The following is a 25,453-nucleotide window of genomic DNA, read 5'->3' on the forward strand; positions in this document are numbered from 1 at the left end:
AACGTTTTTATGTTTGAAATAAAAAGGGACAGTTCCAGTGCCATGTATTTTGACCGGAAATGAATGGGCTGAAAAGACGTTTGATATTGTGGACTCCCGTGTCACTTTTGCACGGAGGTATTTTCTAGAACTAAGAGAGCAAGTAGAAGTGGTCAGGAGATAATAGCATCCAGCCCCCTCTGTTGGCCAAAACAAGTACAACGCAAAAATTTCTGCCTGTTTTATAGCTGCCAAGCCTTTCTTAGGACTTTCTAATGTATTTTTAATTCACAGTTAAAAACGGGGACAGCTGGGGACATGACACCAGAAACAGGGACATCTCTTCACCTTGGTTTCTAACCACTGTATATTATATATATATATATATATATATATATATATATATATATATATATATATATATATATATATATACACAGCCCTCCATGTGCTCACCAGAGGTAGCCTGACTGCCATTAGGTACTGAGATGAGATGTCAGACCCCTTGTGAGACCATATGCTGGTGCGGTTGGCCCTGGGTTCCTCCTAAGGACAATGCTAGACCTCATGTGGCTGGAGTGTGTCAGCAGTTCCTGCAAGATGAAGGCATTGAAGCTATGGACCAGCCCGCCCGTTCCCCAGACCTGAATCCGATTGAGCACATCTGGGACATCATGTCTCGCTCCATCCACCGACGCCACGTTGTACCACAGACTGTCCAGGAGTTGGCGAATGCTTTAGTCCAGGTCTGAGGAGATCCCTCAGGAGACCATCCGCCACCTCATCAGGAGCATGCCCAGACGTTGTAGGGAGGTCATACAGGCACGTGGAGGCCACACACAATACTGAGCCTCATTTTGACATGTTTTAAGGACATCACATCAAAGTTGGATCAGCCTGTCGTGTGTTTTTCCACTTTAATTTTGTGTGTGACTCCAAATCCAGGCCTCCATTGGTTAATAAATTTGATTTCCATTGATTTTTGTGTGATTTTGTTGTCAGCACATTCAACTTTGTACAGAACAAAGTATTCAATGAGAATATTTCATTCATTCAGATCTAGGATGTCTTATTTGAGTGTTCCCTTTATTTTTTTGAGCAGTGTATAGAAATCGAAGTCAAAGAGTCGACTCTGAGCATTTCGACTCTTAGCCAAGGGTCGACTCTGACGCCCAGACGTATTGAGGGTGAACAATCGAATGTTTTGGAATCGACTCCCTGTCACTATAGAGTACAATGCTGCCACTCAACATGCTATAAAAAGTACATGCAGGTTGTCTTTACTTTTATAACACGAATAATTTGTCGGTTTTCTTCAGTTTCTTTATTCCGACATTAAGTAGGACTTAACTGTATCTTTAACGTCGAAACGCACACCTCTGTCACAACGAGGAAGTTGCTGCTTCTCAAACCGAAACCAGCCCAGTCTTGTTTGTGTGTGTACTTTCCTTTGCTTTGAGAGTGTCGCCAGCCTACATGGAGAAGCTGCTCCTCGTTTCTGTCGTGGGCTCCCTTAAGAGAACATATCTCGACATCATACTGGCTTAAAGTACAATGGTTTGTTTCTTTCCTTTCGCTTCTTAGTAGGTTATAACTGGTGGGTGAATGGGGGAAGTCTTAACGAATTAGCTAGCACCACACACTAGAAGTGCTTAAAACTACCTGGAAGTGTAGAATTTCTCGCTGTTTTTGCCACGCGTAGAAGGACATGACAGAGAACCAGTCATATTTGAAGTGACGTGAAAGGGGTGTTCTGTTTTAACCTGTTAGTAAAACTCTTTGTCAGAGCTGAGCATTGTTTACTTTTCACAGGTCATGGAATGAAGTTCTCCGTTTCCTCTGAAACGTCCTTTATCACACTGAATGAACGGAGAGCTACGGTGTTACTAAGTCATTAAGAGAAAGGTACAGTGATATTGCTACCTGTTTTGTGAATGCTGTATCTTGAAATATTTGGTTGACGTGTCTTGAAGGGGAATTCCATCGATTTTTCTCAATTTCAGCTTAATTAAATGGTTGAGATGTAAACACAGGCAATCAAAGTGGTTTGATAAAGCTAGCTACTGAGACCTCTCAAATACAGTCACCACATCAGCATTTATTGAATCAGCATTATATCACTTTAAGAATATCACCGAGATTAGAGATTTTCAGACTAAACCAGACCTGGACAAAACTCACACATTTCTTTACTTCTAGTCAGTCTCTTAACACACCATCCCCTTTCTTAAATCCTTACATTGGCTACCAGTATGTTACAGATTCGACCATAGGGTACAATTACTGATTTATAAACGGCTTAATGGTGTCATTAAGCCATTTATAACCCCCCTGACACTTTACACTTTTTATATATGGGCTGAAAACATTTATATTTGAGCAGGCTTTTAGTTCACTTTAAAAGCACTTAGAATGACTGAGGTGTATGAAAGGTGCTGTATAACTAAACTTGCCTTCCCTTGCCTTACAATGGTAGTGATATGAACTAGAGAAACCAGATATAACTGTTGTATTTATTATCCAAAATGATAATCCAAATGCTTGCTGAGTTTTTATATGTAATGTTGATAAAGGTAAAGGGCACTATTTTTCCGTACAATGCCCTGCATGTACCACTCCACCATGAAAACAGCCGAGGATTTCATGTCAAACTACTCTGACATCTTAACGACAAATTCATAATCAGCAATTCATTTAACTGACTCCTATGTTAAGGTCTGTAGTAATTGCATCGTCACTGAAGCACAGTTAAGAGGTTAAATACATGAGGTTGTACATATGGACCATACCATAGGTTTGCATTTAAAATGCAAAAAAAAAAAACTATGATAATGACCAGCCTGCTGTCAAACCTAAAGGTGAGTTGAGCTTTTCATACCACATTGATGTGTAGGTCTTCTGTACACAGTGTTCAGTTAAGCAGTGAGCTGAGTATACTTTTTCCTGCTTTACAGCATAAGGAATGCTTTTAGAGATAATGTGCTTGCAGAGAAAAAATGTAAGAGGCCTTATTCTTCTTCGCAGGGAGACCACCATGACGGCAAGTACTGCACACCATCTTTGGTCCCTTGAAGACACTCTTGGTCAGGGAGCAACAGCAAGTGTCTACAAAGCACGAAATAAAGTATCTGAACTCTTTCATGCTTTGATCTCTTGCTCTTAGACATTGAAATGGTGTCTTAGATGTGCTGACCTATATACAAACGCTGCTCAGTGTACAGCAAGTGATTCAGATGTTGTCTTCCCCCATCTCTTTAAAGAAAACAGGTGAGGTGGTTGCGGTAAAAGTTTTCAACATGGCCAGCTACAGCAGACCGTATGAAGTCCAGATAAGGGAGTTCGAGATATTGCGGAAGCTGAATCATGTCAATATTGTCAAGCTGTTCGCAGTGGAGGAGGTGGTTATCAGAATGGCTTGGTGACGTTTCTCAACCCTCTTCTTCTAGCATGTGTGTGGCTGTGTGGGTGTGTGCCTGTTTTTGATTGTCTGCTTCTTAATGTTCAATGTTCCGTGACCTGTTTATGTCTAAATGCTGGGCCTTGATTGAAATTCAGACAAACAAACAAATGAGATGAGCTCAGTTCAGGACATTACATCAGTCCCATACAGGTGGTATTGAAGCTTAATTAAAATCCCATCCCTGTCTCACTTCAGTGTGCATTTCTTTGTCTTTTGAAAGATACACATGAACCCCAAGCAGAAGGTTATGGTGATGGAGTTTTGTTCAGGAGGAAGTTTGCTGACTGTGCTGGAAGATCCAGAAAATGCCTTTGGTCTGCCTGAATCAGAATTCCTTATAGTGCTACGATGTGTAGGTAAGCATATTACTGTTACAAGAAAACCTTGTGTCTCCATAATGGTGACTTTACATAAGCAGCAAAGAAACATTCTTAACCGTAATGTATATTAATTAAAGGGTGTAATGATTTCAATACTGTGCAGAGGGTCTCTCGTTTGTGTCCTTTCATGGGAAACACTACCACCGGTGCTGTTTCAGTGCACCTTCACATAGATTCTACAAGTCTCTGAACTATACTGGAGTGATGGAGCACCATTCTTCCGATGATGGTAGTGCAGAGCATCAGTCAGACCAAAATCTCACTTAGGTGTTCAGTTGAGTTGGTAACTGTGAATGCCATGGCATATGATTTGCTTCATTTTCACACTCAACAAGCCACTCAGTGACCTCTCATACCCATTTTGTGTGGTTCTGGAGGATCTGTTATCGTTATGCATTCTCACTCGCTTTAGGAACATTTCCTTTTCTGATGTTGGAGCGAAGGGGCCTTCCCCCTACTGTAGTCATAATGTTAGATGCACATAATTGTCTAAAATATCTTAAGCATTAAGATATAGTAGCATTAGCATTACCCTTTGCTGGAAATAAGATGCCTAGCCCAAACCATAAAAAACAGCCCAGATCATTATCCCTCCTCCACCAAACTTTAAAGTTGTACTATGAATTCCTGTAACAATGTCTGGGCATCTGCCAAATCCAGATTCCTCCATCAGACTGCCAGATAATGAAGTGTGCATCGTCATTCTAGAGAACACATTTCCACATTTCCAGAGGCCAGTGGTGATGTGCCTTACATCTCTCTAGCTGATGCTTGATATTGCACATAGTGATCTTAGTCTTTGCAGCTGTTCAACCATGGAACCTCAGAAAATTCTTGATGCTTGTTATGCACATTTTTTCTGTTGATGTTGCTTCCAGGGGTAGTTTTGAACTCTGTAGTGAGTGATGCAACAGAAGAGTTTTATATTTATAGTTACTGATCTCTGCAATACAACCCATTCTACTGCCACTGTTTGTCGATGGAGATAGAATCATGCGTGGGGATGCATGGCTATGTGCTTGATTATAGTCACCTGTTAGCAATGGGTGTGGCTGAAACACCTAAACTCAATTATTAGGAGAGAAGACCAAATACTTTTGGCTATATAGTGTGTATACACAAAGCTGAACTGTAGATTTAGTAGTAAACTGACATCGGCCTTAGGTCCAACAAACTTGATGTAGTAGACCTTCTGAGAACGTCTCATTTTTGCCCTTGACTTGACATCTCTTTGGTTCACAATTGTAGTTCATGGCATGAATCATTTACGCGAGAATGGGGTGGTCCATCGAGACATCAAGCCAGGCAACATCATGAGACAAGTGGGTGAGGATGGGCGCTCAGTCTACAAACTCACAGACTTCGGCGCTGCTCGTGAACTAGAGGATGACGAAACGTTTGTGTCCATATACGGCACAGAGGAGTACCTGGTGAGACCATCACTGTCTTCTACAAAAGCACTTACAGATTTGCCTTAGTTGTTACTCTCTTAAAAGATTCCATTTCTTCTAACCTGTGCTGTTTGTGGGTGTTTCATTAAAATTGTAGTTGATCACAGTCGGCTTTTAAATTAATTTTCTGTTATCTCTTTCCGTATTAAGTCTGTCTCTCTGTCTCTTGTTAAATCCGCTTATTTCTGTGTCAGTAAGACATCAAAGACTGCGGATTAAAACTGAGCTAGAATCAGTTTTGATTTTTAAATCCTTACCAGTGTAATCATACAGACAAAAACAATCCTACATCAGTATTTATCCTCTGAAATGCTAATTAATATGTGAGATAGCTCTTGCTGATTGCAACTGTTCTCTTTTGTGCAGCATCCAGACATGTATGAGCGGGCAGTGCTGAGGAAGCCCCAGCAGAAGGCCTATGGAGTGACAGTGGATCTCTGGAGCATTGGTGTCACCTTTTACCACGTCGCCACTGGATGCCTGCCTTTCATTCCATTCGGCGGTCCTCGCAGGAACAAAGAGATCATGTAGGCTTTGTGTGTATACAGTTACAAGGCTGGTGGGAGATCCAAGTCTCATGTCCAGACCATTGTTCTGAGAAGACCAGCAGCTTCTTTGTTTGATTTATTTTTTTGTTTATTGCCTTTTGCAGTAAAGGTTTCTTAACAGTTACACATCCTTTCAGAGTGGAGCTTGATTTTCTCTCACATATAAAAGTTATAAGTACTCTTCAACTGGTAGTGAGAGTTTTGGGCTACCAGGTCTTGCATGGTTGTTAGGAAACCCATTTGCTCTTAGTAATTTTTGGTAGGTCAAATGAAAAATTAGTAATTTGTACTTTGTACATTTTGACTCCAGAAATGAATGACCACACTTTTGCACAATAGCCGGTTTATTAGGTACACCTACATTGTGCCCATACTCGTTGGCCATTTTGTCACTTACCATAATGGTGCACTTGTAGGTTTACAGTAACACACTGTAGCCCATCTGTTGCTGCTTAATTTATCAACCACCCTCTATCAAAGGAAAAGGACCACCACTGACCACATATTATGTAGGAATATGTAAACTGATGAAAGATAATATCTTGCTATACAAGAACTGCGTGTGTGGGAAGAGCGCAGTATGGAAAGATTATCCAGTCTAAGAAATGGTTGGAATGTTGATTGAAAGCAGTATTTGATTAGGAAAATCATTAAAGCAGGATTTAATTTTGGACAGATATTTGATGACATCATTATTTAATTTTTTTTATTCTTCCACAACAGCTACAGCTATTATTATCATTATGCAGTAATTTAATCAGTGCTATTATTAGAAAAATAACATTTAATTTGAAACTTAAATAGACCAGTTTTGATCTGTTTTTGGTTTAAAACCTTGCTGCAAGGTGTACCAGTAAGGTTGGTGTTTCTAAAAAAGTGGCCAGTAAGCGTACACAGCATTTAAAAGCTCCAGCAACACCCCTTTTACCAGCACCATAGACTTTAATATGCCAGAACCATGTAAGCGCTACTGCTGTGCTGAGAATGATCCATCACCCAATCAGTATGTGATCAGCAGTGGCCCTATGGTGGTCCCTTCTATTGATGGATGGGATAGAGGGGGCTGAATAAATTGTGCAGAAACAAATGGGCTACAGTCAGTAATTGTATGCCTTAAAAGTGCATATAGTAAGTGTACCTGATTAAAAAAAGATCATTAACTATACCCTAGTCAGATGCACTTCCCATTCAGAAATACAGTCCTCAAGTGGCCACTTGTAGAGGGTAAGCAGTACATTTTGGTTTCATGCTGAAACCCTTGACAGTAGCGCAGTATGCTTCGGGAGCTCGAGCTTAATGTAGCATTGTTTAGGTATAACATCAGAAGATCAGCAAATGTGTTTAACAACTCTTGAAATGGCCGTGAGTGATTCCGCAAAAGGACATGTGACGAGGCAAGTCAACAAAGGCATGAAAGGCCATTGTCTGTTATCCTATATTAATTTAACTGCTTATCATAGTGGTCATGTCAAAACCTTGTATCTGCAAAATAGTAACTGTACAGAAGAAAGAAAAAACATTGTTAACTTTAATTGTAAGCTAATGTAAATAGATTTAGTTTCAAGTAATTTGGAATCACTGCTATTAGTCCATTCATCATGAATAGTTCACAAAACTATAAAAAGCAAATTATGTGCCAAAACAAAATGGCAAAAATGGAGAAGGATTTGTGCCAACAGTGATGTTATACTAACAAGTTAACAGTTCCCATTGTCTATTTTATTACATTGTGATCATCTCTGTTGGTAGGTATAAGATCACGACTGAAAAGCCTGAGAGGGCCATTGCAGGGGTTCAGAAAGTGGAAGATGGTACCATAGAGTGGAGCTACCAGTTACCTCACTTTTGCCAGCTTTCAGAGTGAGTGTTCCGGATGAATGAGTGCTCAGCACTGATGCTGTTGAATTTTCATTTTGGACTTTACTCCAACACCTAATCCAATTTATTAAGATCTTAATGGATGTTTAAATATCAGAAAAGGTGGTTTCTTGGCAGGCTATGGATGGCAGTAGATCTTCAGGAACTAAATTGTTTTTATTTGTTGACACTATGACTGGAAAGTTTTCAAAAGCAAGGATTACTAAAACGGTAACCTCCCCTGATAGATAATGTTGTATTTTAATGAGAGCCTCCCTAATCTCACTTGTAATTTAATATGTCATAAGTGAAAGTCTCACCCCTAAAATCATCAGTGCATGTCTTATGCCCTGTAGGGGGCTGAAGATGCAGCTGGTGCCAGTGCTGGCCAACATCCTAGAGGTCAGCCAGGAGAAGTGCTGGGGCTTTGACCAGTTCTTCGCCGCTACCACGGACATCCTTCACCGCGTCACAATCCACATCTTCTCACTTCAGCAAGCTACGGCCCATAGTATCTACGTCCATTTTTACAACACGTTAGTAGCTTTTTTTTCTTCATTTGCTACCACTAGGATATATATACTTGTTAAATGCCCAGCCGTCATCCACTGGTAACTGTTAGATGTCCTTCAAAATTTTATGCTATTTTCTATATTTGCTATTTTAACCACATGTTTTGGTTTAGTTCCAGTACATTTCTAAGAATCAACACTTGCACAAAAGCTCAGTTACTACCCGTGTAAACACCTGTCCACACATTCACAAGCATTGTCTTCCATTTCAATCTAGGGCTTCAATATTCTTTGAAGAAGTTCAGATCCAGACAGGAATTGAACCAGAGTTCCAGAAGTACTTGTTTCAGGGTCACCCTCTCCCCTTGGAGCCCTGCATGAAAGTGGTCAATCTACCACCCACCACTCCAGACCGACCCATTTTCCTGCTCAGCAGACGACCTGAGAAGATCGCAGCACTGCCAATCAAAGAGCGTAAGGCCTGAATTATTTTGTTAAATTATTCTTTTCATAGTGCCTGATGAATCAGCTTATGCTGTTTGCAGCTTGTACTGACTGTAGTACAGTGGGATCACACAACCTTTGCTTACAAATGAGGTACACAAATAATTATAGAAAAGTAACAATAGTATGATAATAACAGAGGTATTCACCCCCCCTTGCTAGTTTTCTGAGAACTCTGGGGCCCCCTCAAGTTAAAACAAACTTGTCAATATGCAAAGTACTGCAGTATGTGTATAAAAACGCCGGTCAAATTATCCCATTTGTCCAGAACCTTTGTTGTCTGTTATTAACTGACTTACAAAATAAAATAAAAAGCAGTCCATGACAATAAGAGCTTTTCATCTGTTCTGTGAATATGAACCCAAATTACTTATTATCAGAGTACTGGTCAAAAATAAATCATCGACGGTGTTAAACAGTTTGGAGCCAGTAGTACATCCTTTAATTCATTTTGCAGAATAAAAATCCACAAGTACAGTCAAACGTACTTCATGTAAGCTATCAAATGAGCATTATTTGCCATGTCTGTAGCCTCATCTAGCTGGATTGTGAGTTTGGATGCTTGTATTGGGTAATTAATTATTTGTGGACATTTTCTGACCTATCTGATGTTCGCCAAAACACTGTAGTGTCAAACAGCGTCTATCTTTTCAGCGGCACTTTCGCCAAGCATTGACCTACACAAGTTAATAGCTAAGGGGAGAACAGGGGGAGAAGGGGAGAATCACTACTATTAATCATGGCTTTTTTGCCTTTGAAATACATTTGCTGCCTCATATACACATTAAGAAGACATTTAGAGGAGCTTGGGTACAGTTAGATAGCACCTTTTTGTAAATGTAGTTCACTCAGTTCAGAGCCATTCAAATATCTATTTTCTAGCAGTTTTCTATCTCACCTTTCACTTTCGCCACCCTGCAAGTCCTTCTCCACAGTTTGAATAACTATGGATAATAACAATACATTAAATTCACAATTCAATCCTATTAAAAATACTTGGCTCACTATGTAATATTCTGATTCCTGTAATCATGGCCTTTTGTGATTTGTTATCAGCGGAAACTGTTATCGTGATGACAATAAAAAATGCAATTCACTCTACAGTTTCTCCATTGAGCTTTCACTGAGTTTTAGATTAACATAAATGATGAATAAAAATACAGGTATACTGTACATATAGTTGTGTGCCAAAAGTTTGGCTGCCCCTGGTCAAAATGTTTTACTTATTTTTTTGTGTTATTTTTTTTGTGTCATTGTGTTGCGTTATTATACAGTCAAGTGAAATTCAGTATGTTACATATTTGCTTTTTTACCAGTTAGTTAAATCTTCTTGTGGGCTTTGAAAGCTTTTGTGGTTGGTTGCGTGGGACGCAAGTTGCAAAAGGTTGGAAACCCCTGTTCTTAATGAAAGATCCTCTGCACAGAACACACTTCTGCACATATAATGCACAATTACTGTTTATTTGCTGAAGTTAACATATTAAGAACATATTAAGTTAAAATGTGTAAAAATGTGGCATGTGCAAAAGTTTTGACACGTTATATATTTTGTGTTTTATTTATTTTGTTTTTATTTTCAGAGCAATGTTATATTTAAGTTTGCTCTCTGTGGAGGATGTGTTAACTTAATTTCAGTTAAACAAAATATGTCATTTGAATGAGGGTGTTTAAACTTTTACATATGACTAATTAGTTTGTGTTTCCAGTATGGTGTATTTAAGTAAGATTTGAGTTGAGATCGTTAAGACTGAGTTATCAGTGGATTCTTGAAGTAGCCATCTCTCCACTTTCTCTTTCTTTTCTGCATTCTCCAGCGGAGACTCGACCTATGCCCACGAGATTTGATGTCATAGCAGACCATTCTTTCTCAAGGGTGAGCAACAAGACCTTCTTTACACTCATCGCTCTGTCTGAAGAGAAAATAAATATTAACGTGTGGCTATAATGCACGTTTAGACGAAACATTGTTTTTTTCCAAAGAGCATGGTAGGGGTCATCCACCAGTACCTGCGAATGGTGCGTGTCCTCCTCAAACACAGGGATTTGATCCTACAAGGAGTCTACAGCTATATGTGAGTAGAAACGGGTATTGTCCTGTATACATTTAACCTGTGGAGAAAGTAGTCCAGTCAAATGTTTTGCTTTTACTCATGTGTCAGTGATAGGCTTCCTCATGTCTGTTTATCTTTGGTATCTCTTGTTTTCTCTGTGCTTGTTTTCAGTGAAAGTGTGCGTATCGAGTGCAATAACACAGCACACAAGATTGCTATGGTGAACATGAAGCTGCTGTCCTGCCTGAGCACAGAAGAGACACTCAAAACACTGTGAGGACCCCTCATTCTCAGTCATTCTGGAGCTGGCAACTGTGAAAAGTCATTTGCTGTGTTCTGTTTTGGTACAGTCTATCTGACAGTATTGCACTATAGGGTTCATTACAGAATTTTAATAGGAGACAAATGCTACAGCAAGTACACGTACACACATGAAATGTTGTGAATTTGCTACAGATTCAGAACATGGAGATTGAATGTAAACATGTTAGGGACTATCCTTTAATATACACTACATGGCCAAAAGTATGTGGACACGTATATGAGCTTGTTGGACATTCAACAAGCATGAAAAATAGCCCCAGAGCATTATCTATAGTGGCTTGTGTACAGCTGCATGGCCAAAGGTTGCATCATCTACCACTTTGTGGTTGAGCTATTATTGCTCCTAGATGCACACATTTGTGTGTGTGTGTGTGCGCTCACTAGTGTGTATGTGGTGTTTCACTTCACGGATGGGTTAAATGTGGAGGTGGAATTTCCCCGTTTGAGGGATTAAAAAGTGTCACTTAAACTTAATGTAAGGAGTATCTTATAATGTAGTTGTTTTAATGTTTTTTTATTTAGATAAATTACCGTTGAAAAAAACAGAGTAATTGTAAATTTATGCATTTAGAGAATTTTACTATTTTTTCCTTCTTTACAATGGTGGAGATAGGAACCAGGGGTTGTGATGACCACACACAAATATAGCTGTTTATTTACTATGCAGAATGACCAGTCAAACTACACCTGAGTGCCTACTGAGTTTTAAAATGTAGTGTTGATAATGGTAGAACAGAATATAATAAAAAAAAGGTTTTCTTTGGGCACTGTTGTGCCTTGCTAAGTATACCCATAAAATAGGATCTCAGTCATCAGGCAGCATATTTGTAACTGTTTTGTGTAGTACACTTTCTGAGAGGGAGCTTAAAGAGGGATTTAATGTTTAAGACATCTGGTTAAAATCACTACCACTGTAAACATTTCTGGCTTGGTTTCTCTAGAATGGAGCACTTCATATGAAACCCCTCTGAATGACTTTGTATACATGTGAACTATTTAATGATCCTGACCTTTGACAAAATTTCTCGACTTCCCCTTTAAAAGTTCTCCAGTTCTCATGTCACACAGGTCTGAGTGAAAGTTTAATTGTTGAAGATGTTAATAATGGAAGAATTGCAGTAATTTTTGGTATTTTGAAGTTTTAGCTTTAAAAGATTTGAAAGCCCTAAAGTTTTTTTTTTTGACCAGCAGAGGCCAGTTTCCTTTTGAGTTTCCAGATTCCTCCGACTATAAGCAGAAACTTCGACTGGTAAGACTTGAACTGTTGGATGGGGGTGGCAGGATTAATATATGGGAAGTGTATGTGAGGTTTATACTTTTCTCCAGATCCAGGAGAAATTGCCAGTCTATGGCAGCAACATCAGAGAGTACCAGAGCAAACTTCAACATCTGCATGTGGAGTTGGCCAAACACTCAGAGAGACTGGCCGAGGACAAAAGGTACATACATTAAAGTCATTACAGCTACTATCAGAACATTTTATAGCTACATTGGATGTAAAAGGCTACATTAAATATACCAGTGCCCTTTTAATCTTAGGGTGTCAGACAGATCAATATACTCAATCAATTTGTGCTGGGAGAGGAATATCAGCATACCTACAGCAGTCTGAACAGCCTAAACAACTGTATTTCCTTATTTTTCTAAGAAACAAGGCTTTGATGTAGTGAATAACCATGACTAAGGTTTTGAAACATATTATTCGGTTCCTAATGCACACAAATATTTAAAATAAGCTGCCAAAACAGTCTGTTTTTAACTGTTTGTGTGATGTTAGTAAAAGTAACATTTACATATATCCACCTATTCAGCTTACAGCAGTTTAGCTCACTCACGCTGAAGTTGTAAGGAACTTGGACTGCTTTTTAAATGAGGCACAATACCGGGCAGTGAAACAGAACAAATATCATTTACATATCAGCCATAAGGGCACAGTAAAGAAAATACCAAGGGATGAAGTGAGTTAGGAAAATGGTCATGTAAAGTGAATTATGACTGTTTTGGTACATAAAACCACACACATAGTCAAGTCAAACAAAATATTGTAAGATATAGGCCCTTTTGGGCCAGTTTTGAATAATTATGAACAATGTCTAATGAAATTAATTGCCATTTGCTTGCTTCAGCATACAGAAGATGGAGGTTCTTTTGAACAAGATTGTGGCGATTCATCAGCAATATCGGAAAGACAGAGTAACTGGCAGTGAGTATATGTCTGTATCATTGTTGAGCATGGTTTTGTCAACTAGAAGGGTGGTGTGTTGCATAAAAAACTAAGATGTTATGCATTTAAAATGACAGACAAAGCAGCAGACAGAATGAAGCAAAAAATAAAGCATGCCACAACAGCTGGACAGCCCACATTATCACCAATTACATCACCTTAGAGACAAACGGCACAAGATCATCTGAACACTATTATATCCAGCCTCTTCAAATCACCATCAGGGCAGCGTTTAACAAATATGATTAAATAAATGAAATCCCCAACGTAAAAAAAAGGGAGCCTAGTAAAATGCCATCAGTACAGACCTTTAGTCATCGAGCTAAAAGGTCACAACAACGTCAATAACCAAAATGCATGCAGTGGTAATAAATCAGTCTGATGCAATCAAATGAGGTAATGTAAACAAACTGTAGCATACAATTATAGAACTCATTTGGGGACACTCAGTAAACTGGTCATTGTCCTACTTAAATGTGAATTATGTCTGCTTAACATTTAATTTTTTAACATAGGGTTTCTAAAATGTATTTAAGTATGTATTTAAGTATGTATTTAAAAGTAGTACCGGAACTGTACTCACAGGCTAGGTTAACTATGTGTACTATGATTTCATTAGGGGTGTCATTGTCAATTATACCGCTGTTGTATTATATTGTGGAAGAAAACCTCTCCAAAATGACAACTTTACAGGAAAAGGAAAAAACATTCTTTACTTTAATGTAAGCCAATGGAACCAGGCTTTTTTCCAAGTCATTTCTTTTGGTCCATTCGTCATGGAATTTACAATGTAAACAGTAACGGGTATTTTCAGTTTGTCAAAATATGTAAAAAAAAATGGAGATACAAGGTTTTCTTCTGACAACAGTAGTATATAGGAAACCTTTATAGGAAACAGGAAAACCTTCTATAGGAACCATAGAGATGTACAATGATAACTGAGTTATAGGTATTTACTTAAAAAAATTGTCATCAGACAGATGTTGAGATTTGACCAATATATCAAACAGATGTTTGATTATATCTTTATGACACTATGGAAGAGCAGAATGTTTAGGTAACGTTGGGTTACTGTGCTAAAATGTCATTTAACTCGAAAATGCAAAATGTGCCATAACTTTTGCTCAGGCCACATTTTATATTGTATTTTTCCCAATATGTAAAATTCAGCCAATAAGCAGTAATTGTGTGCTAACATGTGCAGAAGTGTGTGGATGAGTGAACTTAATTTCAATCAACAATCAACAACACTTAATTTAAAATCAACAAAAAATGTAATTTGGGCACCTAAACCTTTGAAAAACTACTCTAAATATTTTTTAAATATAATAACATATAATAAATATGTTATGCTAGTACAACACCTAGTACCAATTTCTACATTTTATCAGAAATCTGTTTATGTCTCTGCATCTGTATCAGCATTGGAAGATGTATACATGGAAAATATTGTATATCAGCATCAGCCCTCAGTTCACATATCTCTGCATCTGTATTTAAAACTCTAGATTTTAAAACTTTTCCAAAAGTGCATATAAGTGGATTTGTCTGTTAGGCTCTGGTTTTTACCACAGTAAATATAGATCTGACAACTGAACCAAGGCCAGTATTCGATGCCATTAACAAATTAATTGTGATGGCCCTACATTTCATATTTCATCCCTGTGTAGCAGTGATCATCCTTTTTGATCTTAGTCTAATTCTTGGCAAAAAAAATTGTTTTCTCAAGTTAGACTTACTATGAGCAGGCGACCTATTTCTGTCAGTGGGAGTGCTGGGAACCAGGTTTTGATAAGTGCGGTTGGCCTGGTTCTGAGATTAGTTCTGCCAGTTGGTGCCACTGCAGGAAAGCTCTACTGCTCAGCCTTATCTAATGGTGCGGAAATGGGAAACTGCAGGCAGGCAGGCATGGAGACGGCAGAATTTCTCTTACCCATGCACTGCTCTGCTGATAACATTAGATATGGTTCTATGGAGAGACCACTTGAGAGCTTATAGGGATTTGATAGGAAAGGACTGAATCAGTGAGAGAAGCATGTCTGGGATTTTGATGTCATGGATTGAAGCTAATGCTTTCTCCTCTTCTCCTCCAGAGCTCAACTACAACGACGAGCAGATACACAAGTTTGAAAAGTGAGTAGAGGATCAGCAGCTCTGATAACCTATTACTGAAAGGATATTTTGCCTGGGGTTTTTTTTTTTTTTTGAAGAATTGATCTTCAGCTGTGCTCTCTGTGTAGGCTCAACCTGTCATCTCACATAAAGAAGGTAAAGAAGCTGTTTTGCGATGACTGTCTGCAGAAGCATCAAGAAGTCTGTACTGCAGTGGAGATATGGAACAGGTAAAGCCTGTAAAGCTTGTGGACAATGAGTTCAAACTGGTTTACATTATACAACCATTTACTTTACACACACTCACACACCCACACACACACACACACATACATACATTTTCTAAGCTGCTTCTCCCTCAGGGTCGTAGGAGTTACTTTACATATCAATCAAGTCATTAATGATATAAAGGCAATGGTTACATTAATCAAAGCAACAATACATGAATCAAATATACACTGAGTCGCCGGTTTATTAAGTACTTGCACACAATGGCCATTTTATCGGGTACTCCTATCTTATAGGTTTACCATTACTGACTGTAGCCCATCTGTTGCAATTTATTAGTTTTCCTTTCACCCATTTATCAATAAACAGGGACCATTAAGGGACTAAGAATTTGGTCCTAAAATTTTTTTGTCTAAGTCCAATCTGACCTGAACCACATCATCGAGTTTTGAGCCAGAACATGACCCGAGTCAAACCAAATTCTATTCAATCCTGACCCAAACGAGCTCATCATCACCTAAAGTACTGAATATATCTTGACAAGGTAGTGCCAGTAAAGGCTAATTAGGTAATGTATAAACAAAATGTAAAACAATATATAAAATCTAAAAAACATTCTTAAATTTAAATGGATGTGTTTATGAAAATATTTTTAGTAAACATTTTCAAAACAAAAAACAATGTAACAGACACACAGTGACATACATATAAGTAAAATAAATTTAAACCAAACAAGGTCCTGATCCATACTTTTTCTGATGAAGTTAACGGCAGCAGACCAAGCATCCACAGTATCAGCCTTTGCTCAATTCAGTCTGGCAGTGACCTGCTCCAGTAACAAACATCCATAAAACAGTGCAAGAGTGTGGATTTCAAGTGTTTGAAGTGAGGTCCTAAATCTACTTCTAAAAGAAAAAAAGTAGGGAAGTGGTTGTTTCACAGAGATGTTTTATTGGGGGGGACTGCCAGAAAATATGAATAAATGTTCCGATTTGGAATGCGTGGTAAGGGGTTGTCAAGTATTGAATGAGCGGGGAGGCTGGATATAAGTGCAAGCAGACTTTAATAACAAAACAAACTAGCACAAAGTATCGAACTACAAGGCTTAAAAAAGGAGCCCAAACAAAACACGAGGTAAGAACCACTACATCAGACAAAATGACGAGTAGACCAGACAATCACTGACTTACTTCACTTTAAATCACCTTTTTTCCCCATTCTGATGCTCGGTCTGCACTTCAGCAAGTTGTCTTGACCACCTCTACATGCCTAAATGCATTGAGTTGTGGCCCTGTGATTGGCTGATTAGCTACTTGTGTTAACAAGCACTCGATCAGTGGCCGGTGAGTGTATGTTTTTTGTTCAAATTTATTCATTACAGGATTCCCACAAGTCCTGGAAAATCATAAAATTTATAGCCTATTTTTCCAGGTATGGAAAATATCTTGAAAATATCAAATATGAGTAAAGTCCTGAAAAGTGTTCATTTTAGCAATAACTTCACTGACGCTGCATATTTCAGTATCTTTTTTATCACATACACCGATCAGGCATAACATTATGAAAACCTCCTTGTTTCTACGCTCATTGCACATTTTATCAGCTCCACTTACTGTATAGGTGCACTTTGTAGTTCTACAGTTATAGACTTTAGTCCATCTGTTTCTCTGATACTTTGTTAGCCCCCATTTACCTTGTTCTTCAGTGGTCAGGACCCCCATGGACCCTCACAGAGCAGGAACTATTTGGGTGCTGGATATTTCTCAGCACTGCAGTAACACCGATCTGTTTCTCTGCATACTTTGTTAGCCCCCTTTTAGCCTGTTCTTCTCACAGAGCAGGTTCTACTTGGGTGGTGGATCATTCTCAGCACTGCAGTGACACAGTGAGCAGTTAGCGTTAGTGTTTGTTTCGCTGGTCTGAGTGGATCAGACACAGCAGTGTTGCTGGAGTTATTAATTTATGTGAGAGACAAGAGAAAATATTAGCCTATACAAATGTATATGAACAAAATGAAAAAGACAACAATAATTAAACAGTGCTTTACTGACTAATAACATTATATACATCACATTGTTTCAATTCAAACAAACGCACACAGTGCACAGAGGTCACCAACTTTCTGCAAAGTCAGTTGCTACAGACCTCCAAACTTCATGTGGCTTTCAGATTAGCTCACGAACATCGTAGAGAGCTTAATGGAATGAGTTTCCATGGCTGAGCTGCTGCATCCAAGCCTTACATCACCAAGCGCATTGCAAAGCATGGAATGCAGTGGTGTAAAACACCGCCACTGGACTCTAGAGCTGACTACATTGTGCCAAGTGTAAAGTTTGGTGGAGGGGGGATTATGGTGTGGGGTTGTTTTTCAGGAGTTGTGCTCGATCCCTTAGTTCCGGTGAAAGAAACTCTTAATGCTTCAGCAGACCAAGAGATTTTGGAAAATTTCATGCTCCCAACTTTGTGGGAACAGTTTGGGGACGGCCCCTTCCTGTTCCAACATGACTGTGCGCCAGTGCACAAAGCAAGGTGCATAAAGAAATGGATGAGCAAGTCTGGTGTGGAAGAACTTGACTGGCCTGCACAGAGTCCTGACCTTGACTCGATAGAACACATTTGGGATGAATTAGAGAGGAGACTGTAAGCCAGGCCTTCTCATCCAACATTACAAATGCGCTTCTGGAAGAATGGTCAAAAATTCCCATAAACACACCTAAACCTTGTGGAAAGCCTTCACAGAGAGAGCTTTTATAAAGTCAGACAAAGCCTGGGAAAATTATTTTGTGAAAAGAGTGGGAACCCTGAACAAGCACAGCATGTATAACGCAGCTGTGCCTGATACACTCATACCAGAGTAATACACGCTACCATATCAATGTCACTGTTGTGCTGAGAATGGTATACCACCCAAATAATATCTGATCAGCAGTGGTCCCATTCTACTGATGGACAGTTCACAGGGTTGCTGATAAATTAGCAACAGAATCAGTAATTGTAACCCTACAAAGTGAAATCATATGATGGTTGTTTCTGTTAAAATTGTCAATGAGAATTGTTGGGGGTAATGTGGTACATAGTAATGTTATTATTTTTTCCTGCAATGAAGTAGAGAAAGGTGTTAAAACAGAGTGGCAGTATTGTGAATATAAGCTGCATCTCAGGTTGCATATTACAATAGTAAACTGTGTTGCAAATAGTACACCACTATTAGCAGGACATCCATTAGTATAGAGTGTATACTGTAGCAGTATGTGGTGAGAAACGGGCATCCCCCAACTCACCAAAACAGGCCTTGATTTTTGATTTTTACTGTTTCTCCTGGCTTCTAGGTTTTCATAGCTTGCTCAAATGCAGGGACATTGATAGGCTGCGACTGGCTATTTCTGTTCAGATGCATTACTGAAAAGGTCCACTGGGTTTTCCCTTGTAATGAGGTTACCCTGTTAATAAGTAAAGTAATCTCTTTACAGTCTAAGAGACATAATTAGCAGTTTGGAATCGATTACTGTTCCAGTTTGAAATTGATTACTTTTTTATGACTAAGTATGCCAACACTGTCAGACTCAAGATAAGCATACCTAATAAACTCATAACTCAGTGTTTCACGTGTACTCTGCAGTATTTTCACATACTTGATGAATATTTTAAAATATGATGATAACAGTCTTTGTTTATGTGTTCCCATAGTGCACTGTATGATATGCAGTCAAGGTTGGACCAATTCAGCAGTTTCTTCCTGCAGCTAATAGGGGACTTGCAGATCTGTGAGGGTCATCAGACCAAGGTCAGTCATATGCTTTCTTAAACACAAACTCTCTCAGTCTCTCTTTCTGTCTGGTTCCATCTCTCTCTTATTAATTTTGTCCTGCAGGGATGCCTGTCAGAGGTTTGGGAACATATTGCTGTCTTTTGAATGTTGAATGATTTTCGTTATCACTTTTTAATTAAGTAAGAAAAATGCCTGCAGATGTTTTGTAACCATAAACAGCTATTTGTTAATACTTGCAGTATGTTTTACAACACTCTCAGCTTCTTATTTGTAAATGTATTTTATGAAGAGTCATTTTTTTCTTAAATAATGATTTGACAGTAATAATGATTTTCCAAACTATTAGTAAAACCTCATCTGTTTCCCACAGATTTGCAATTAAGTTTGGTGATGGGGGGTGTTGGGGGATGGTGAACAGGGGGAGACAGCAACTCTAAAGCATAGATAAATGACAAAACAATTCAGAATTCATTACTTTTATCATTGTTTTAAATGCACTTATGTTACAAATTATGATTATGAATAGACACATTTACAAGACTATGGAGGTGTGCCAGTTACATTCAAATATTAATAACACCAAGACATGTTTTACAGGTTTATTTATGTTTGTGTGGGGAACACTGAAGTCTTAGAAGAAAGGTGGTTTAAATAGCTGAAAGATTTCAATGCTAATGGGTGATAGCATCACAACAAGGGGATAAAATGTGTGTGCTTTGGAAAAGGTAGTGCTTTTGTCAGGTGTTCAGTTTTGCTATTTTGGTGAAGAAAAATTGCAATATCTAAACAAAGATCTATCTATTAAATTAAGTTATTGCAAACTAGCCAAGAAGAAATGCTGATTTATTAATAACATTTTGGGCAGAGTGAATAAAAAACGCTTTTTCAAGCTTTGGAAGGCTAATGACAGCACTTTTGAGGTTCATTTAGCACAGAAGGAGCAGGAAAGTACATGAGGAAACATTATTCAGAGGGAAGCTGTTTTCACGGCTGTATTTTGATAAATTCGATTGCTTTCAAATGCAGTCCAGAAGTGACCTGGCTCCATACTTGTGGATGTTTTTGCTGAAGAATGGCATATTGGCATGCCATTTAAATATGTTCGTTTAAACATGTTTATAGTAAAGCTTCATATGTTTCATCTTGAAAATGTAGGCAATTTTGCCTTCGAATTTTGCCTTGAACTGACAAAGCAGTCTGTATGGTTACTAACAACTATGACATTCCTGTGTTGACTTAAATATTTTTGATAATAATTAAAACAGCCTGCAGGGCTATGGTGAATAAAGCACCTTCTGTCTCTTCTTTGTGTAGGTTCTGGAGAGAGTGTTGGTAATAGGTCTTCAGAGACCACCAGGAACAGAGGCCATAGACGGGCTGAAGAATAAAGACCACATGATTCTTCGGTGAGTCCCTGGACGAATACCCTCTCTCAATAGCATACATTATTAGGCCTGTCACGATAACAAAATTTTCAGAACGATATATTGTCCCAGAAAGTATTGCGACAAACGATAATATTGTCATTTTAAAGTGCCATTATAGAATTTTTTCTTGCTTCTGGGCTCCCCAAAGGAGCTTTAAGACAATGTGCCACAATAATAATATAGTAGCATAATAATACAATTACACCATTTTAACATGAAATGAACTTTTTTATTATTAAGAACAGACATTTGGCTTCCAATATGAAAATATTTTAATATCCCAAATAAATAAAACAAATAAAATACAACCACACTTGGGCTCTGTGGATTCTGAGAAAATAGCACAAAATATTAAACAGACCTTTATAACAAAATAAACTCTTTAACAAAAAGTGCAAAAGAATGGCATTGCAACATTAAGTAACAACATAAATATTAAAGTAACATTTACATTAATTCAACTTTTTTAAACTCTGAACATAACACAAAGGTACTTGGAGTCTCCCTTATCTGATCATATATGTATATGCTATAAATCACAGTGATACGAATCACAAATTCACAAAAAGTTTATAAATGTTTGCTTTTCGACCGGATTTAACGGCAGCATCTCTTTGGCTATATAGCCAGTTACACTATCTGTGAGTGTGCACCATTTTGCGCTATCGCGTTTGTATTTACACTGCCGAGCAAAGGCATCCGTAATAGCCACCTGATGGGAAGACCCCTCTCCAGCTGAAGTTTTTGTTTTCAGCTCGGAAAACTGGGCTGGATGGTTGTGCTTTAAATGTGACCTCAGGTTAGTTGTATTGCCAGCTTTCGTTGACACCGTTTTGAAACAAAGTTGACATACCGGCTCGTTCACATTGATCAGTTCTCCACGATCATTTGGCTTAAAGCCAAAATACTCCCACACTGGAGCCGTGGAATGTGGCTTTGAAACAAAGTTCATCTGGACTGGACGACTCTAAACGTTCTTGCTGGAGCTGTTTAGTTTTAAGAAAGTCCTTTTAGCCTCGAATACGTTCGCGAGCTAACACATCTCCACCTGTGTGTGTGGAGGCACTGTTATTGACGCATGCGCTCTCCGTGTACTGCACTCATTTCCTAACCGGTACATGTCGCTCTCTGATCACAGATTCGTCTTCCCTTCCCAAATTAGTGCGAGAGAGCAGCACTGCGTGACTTTCTGAAATCTAACGGAGTTGCGGTTTATTCTCATGTAAACAAATTTGCGCGGAAACCCAATGGCCAATTATCGACATCGGCAAAAATGATCGCGGTTAAAAAAATTATCGTACGGTAAGTCAATAATGTAATTATCGCGACAGGCCTATACATTATATGTCCAAAATGTCCAGGCACCCCTTCTAATTAGTGAATTCAGCCTATTTAATGTGCACACATTGCTGAGACAGGCATTTAGTTGTGTGCACCCAGCAAGTATAGTCAGAGTTTGAATTGAGGGGGGCTAGGGTGGGTCCCGGACCTACTATGAGAGTAAAGAGAGGTAAAGTGAAATAAGAGAGGTAAAGTGAAACCTAGGGGTCTTATTTCCTTGAATAAAATGTGAGTTTTCTGATCAATTGAATGCCTGCATAAAGGTTTGACTGTCTTCCACATTTTCATTGTGTTCAACATGATGAAATAGTGTTCATCAATAAAAGGATTCATCAATACATAGGTCTCGTCGTAGTCGGACTTTCCATCAGGAGACCCCCTCAAGACCTCTGCCACAATTCAAACCATGTCCTTAACAGCTGCACTGCGGAACAGTGGTGATGTGTTTCCTGCTATGGAGTAACATCCAGTTCTACTGGGATGAGTTGGAGTGGCATTTGTGGTGCAATACTTAGTATCGTAATTGGGCCCGTATGAGCAGGAAAATGCAGAAATGGATGTCAGGGGGAGGGGGAATAAGGAATCTGGGAAAAGACTGAATCTGATACGATTCTGCCACTAATCTAGTGCATTCCTTGTAGCACTGAAAAACATAAAGTGAAGTAAAGCAAGTTGCATTATAAAATCAGTTACCACATAAACACATTATAACAGCAAGGGTGGTGTAGTGGAGTGTTTGAGTAGTCAGACCAGGGAATAAACATACATAATATATTGTATAAAATGTTTTATTTTAGTAGTTTTTAAATGAAAAGAGATGGTCTTTTCAGAAGAGTAGAGGCTGTAAGTGCAGCAATGAACAAGCTCCATATTCACATCCTCAATTTCAGAAGAAACACTGGAGAAGCAGGTGTCTGCAGTCTTTTGGACATATAGTGTATAGGAGCCATTGAAAATATACAGTAAAAGTCAAAATTTCACTCTATATGCATCATTATTTCAGTGCCATGCTCCCTTGTTTTCTGGTTTTACAAACGAGCTGTACTAATATATACATATTACATCTTCATGGACAGTAATATTTTGTGTTCTAGGATGAAGAGACTGAGAGATGAGATGGAGACACTAGCTCGGGAGCTACAGAATAACAACCATATGATAGAAAGGTATAGAATCTTTGAAATCAGTGTCTGGTTCACACTGTTCCACTTCTCACTCTCAGAATCAACGCTGCTGTGCATTCGTTTGCATTGTTACGCTACATCCATTTTCAGTGTTAAGGTACACATACATCAATCAGGCATCCTTGTTTCTATGTTCACTGTCTATTTTATCAGCTCCACTTACAATATAGGTGCATTTTATAGTTCCAAAATTACAGACTGTAGTCCATCTGTTTCTCTGCATACTTGGCCCCCTTTTACCCAGTTCTTCTCACAGAGCAGGTACTATTTGGGTGGTGGATCATTCTCAGCACTGCAGTGACACTGTAAGAGGTGGTGGTGTGTTAGTTTGTTGTGCTGGTACAATCAGACAGCAGTCTACCAAACCAGCGAGGTTCATTATTTGAGATAACACACAAGTGTTTTATCATAAAGAAGCCCTGAACATCAAATGTGCTTTAATATTAGCAGTTCTTTCTGTCACAAAAAGGTCAATTACTATCTTATACAACTTATCTAATGTGTCATTTTGTATTGGTGTATTCAAGTAGAATTATAATGCTTAGCTGCAGCATATAGCAAGTTGTTACACTACACCCGGTGTTTAGCGGAATGACAGAGTTACTGTGAAAAACTAGGGATGCAACTGTGAAATATTTTCAGATATCTATTATCCTAAATGTTCTAATATTGTTTAAGAAGAAGGAAAGCTAAGAAATGAAAAAGCATTTTTAAAAATCTTATTAACATGTATTGATCTATTTATTTATTTGTTTAATTGAAAATACTACAAAGCAATTGATAAACATCACTAATAAACATTCATCATCAGAGTAAGAAGCATAAGATTATATTTCTAGAGAACCTGTCTAATCTGGCGATGCTCTCATTTCTTCTCTATAATAAATGCAGCATAGCATACTCATTTCTCTCCAGTCCAGAGCAGTAGGAAACACATTTGGACTGTACCGGGTGACTAAAACCAATATTATCACACAAAATTGAAGTTAGTTTCTTATTTGCTGGGTTCTGATTTTTCATTCCACCTTAAATGATGCAGGTGCCAGAGTATAACTGCTGCATCATGTAAGGTGGAGCAAAAACATTGAAAAAAAAGATGGCAGTTGGAAAACTGGCTTCGGCCTCATCACTGTTGCCTCAAGCTACAGCTCCAAAACAGACTACTGACGCAATATCACCATGGCTTTGACAGGAAAGGACCACTGACCGACAAATAAAAGGGCTAACCACAAATCCATGTGTTTGCGTGGCGTGCAGACAGATTATTTTGCTCTCTTTAGACACTGCTAATGTGTACTTTCTCATCTTCCAGTTTCCTGTCACACTGATAAAAATTCACACACTGAAGTGAATACTCATAAAAATGACTAGAAGCTATTTGACTTGTGTTTTTTTCACATTTTATTGAATATTGACTGAACCCATAAAAAACACATGCATATTATTCCTTTTGTCTACATGTTTTCACCTTTTTTTTCCCAAGAATGCCATCTAATCTAGAGTACACGGTTTTTTGTTTTTATGGTCTTAGAGCATTTAACTCTTCGCTGGTGGTGGAGCCGAATTTACTACAACCAAAAGGACCATGAGGATTGTGAAGAGCACAACCAAGTGTCCAAGCTAAAGAACTTTTCACTCACTGAGCCATGTACTGACGGTTAAAGTTGATTGTAAAGGGGAAAGGAACAGGTCAGTTCAACACGAGACTCCACTTAAACTCTGTTTCCTTTTTACTTTTCACCTGCTGTGAAACTGATTATCGATATCTTGCACTGATCTCAGGACTTCTTTCCACACCAGTAGTTCTGCTGCCTCATCTATGGACGCACCATATTAAATATTGATGCCTCCATTTATTTAGCCTTCTGAGTGTTCTGATTATTGCCCAGCCACGTATAAAGTGTTCCTGTTTAAATTAATAGGTACTAAATATGTCACATGCGTTGGCCTAATTGATTCTGCCTTTATAGATAACTATGCAGCCTTGCCCATTTAATTAGTCCATCGATCTACAGAAGAGAATCTGCAAAAAATAAGGAAAGAAAACTTGCCTGACCAGACGTAAATGTGCTGGGCAGCTTCGATTTGTAGATAGTGATGGA

General features: G+C 38.5%; 1 protein-coding gene across 2 annotated transcripts; it reads left to right on the forward strand.

The window, feature by feature from the left end:
• The first annotated feature begins 1,221 nt into the window (after positions 1–1,221).
• ikbke (inhibitor of nuclear factor kappa B kinase subunit epsilon) lies at positions 1,222–25,207 on the forward strand. Of its 2 annotated transcripts, none has more exons than XM_017713044.2 (22): positions 1,222–1,536; positions 1,792–1,884; positions 3,004–3,103; positions 3,240–3,377; positions 3,660–3,795; positions 5,068–5,249; positions 5,637–5,797; positions 7,568–7,678; positions 8,032–8,211; positions 8,465–8,661; positions 10,506–10,564; positions 10,672–10,763; positions 10,914–11,015; positions 12,255–12,315; positions 12,393–12,505; positions 13,193–13,269; positions 15,384–15,423; positions 15,531–15,632; positions 19,318–19,414; positions 20,714–20,805; positions 23,262–23,333; positions 24,883–25,207. In XM_017713044.2, exons 3-22 carry the CDS (start codon positions 3,014–3,016, stop codon positions 24,938–24,940), a joined length of 2,160 nt encoding a protein of 719 aa, XP_017568533.1. In that variant the 5' UTR covers positions 1,222–1,536; positions 1,792–1,884; positions 3,004–3,013; the 3' UTR covers positions 24,941–25,207. The 2 variants fall into 2 exon arrangements, with proteins under 2 accessions (XP_017568533.1, XP_017568541.1); XM_017713052.2 differs by having other exon boundaries at positions 1,223–1,536; positions 12,258–12,315.
• Positions 25,208–25,453: the final 246 nt, after the last annotated feature.

This window comes from Pygocentrus nattereri, chromosome 21, assembly GCF_015220715.1.
Source record: "Pygocentrus nattereri isolate fPygNat1 chromosome 21, fPygNat1.pri, whole genome shotgun sequence".
NCBI lineage: Eukaryota > Metazoa > Chordata > Actinopteri > Characiformes > Serrasalmidae > Pygocentrus > Pygocentrus nattereri.

Coding starts and splice junctions, on each gene's coding strand:
- ikbke (XM_017713044.2), top strand. CDS start 3,014: ATGACGGCAAGTACTGCACACCATCTTTGGTCCCTTGAAGACACTCTT. Junction 3,796..5,067: donor TATAGTGCTACGATGTGTAG/GTAAGCATATTA, acceptor TCACAATTGTAG/TTCATGGCATGAATCATTTA. Junction 23,334..24,882: donor AACAACCATATGATAGAAAG/GTATAGAATCTT, acceptor TTATGGTCTTAG/AGCATTTAACTCTTCGCTGG.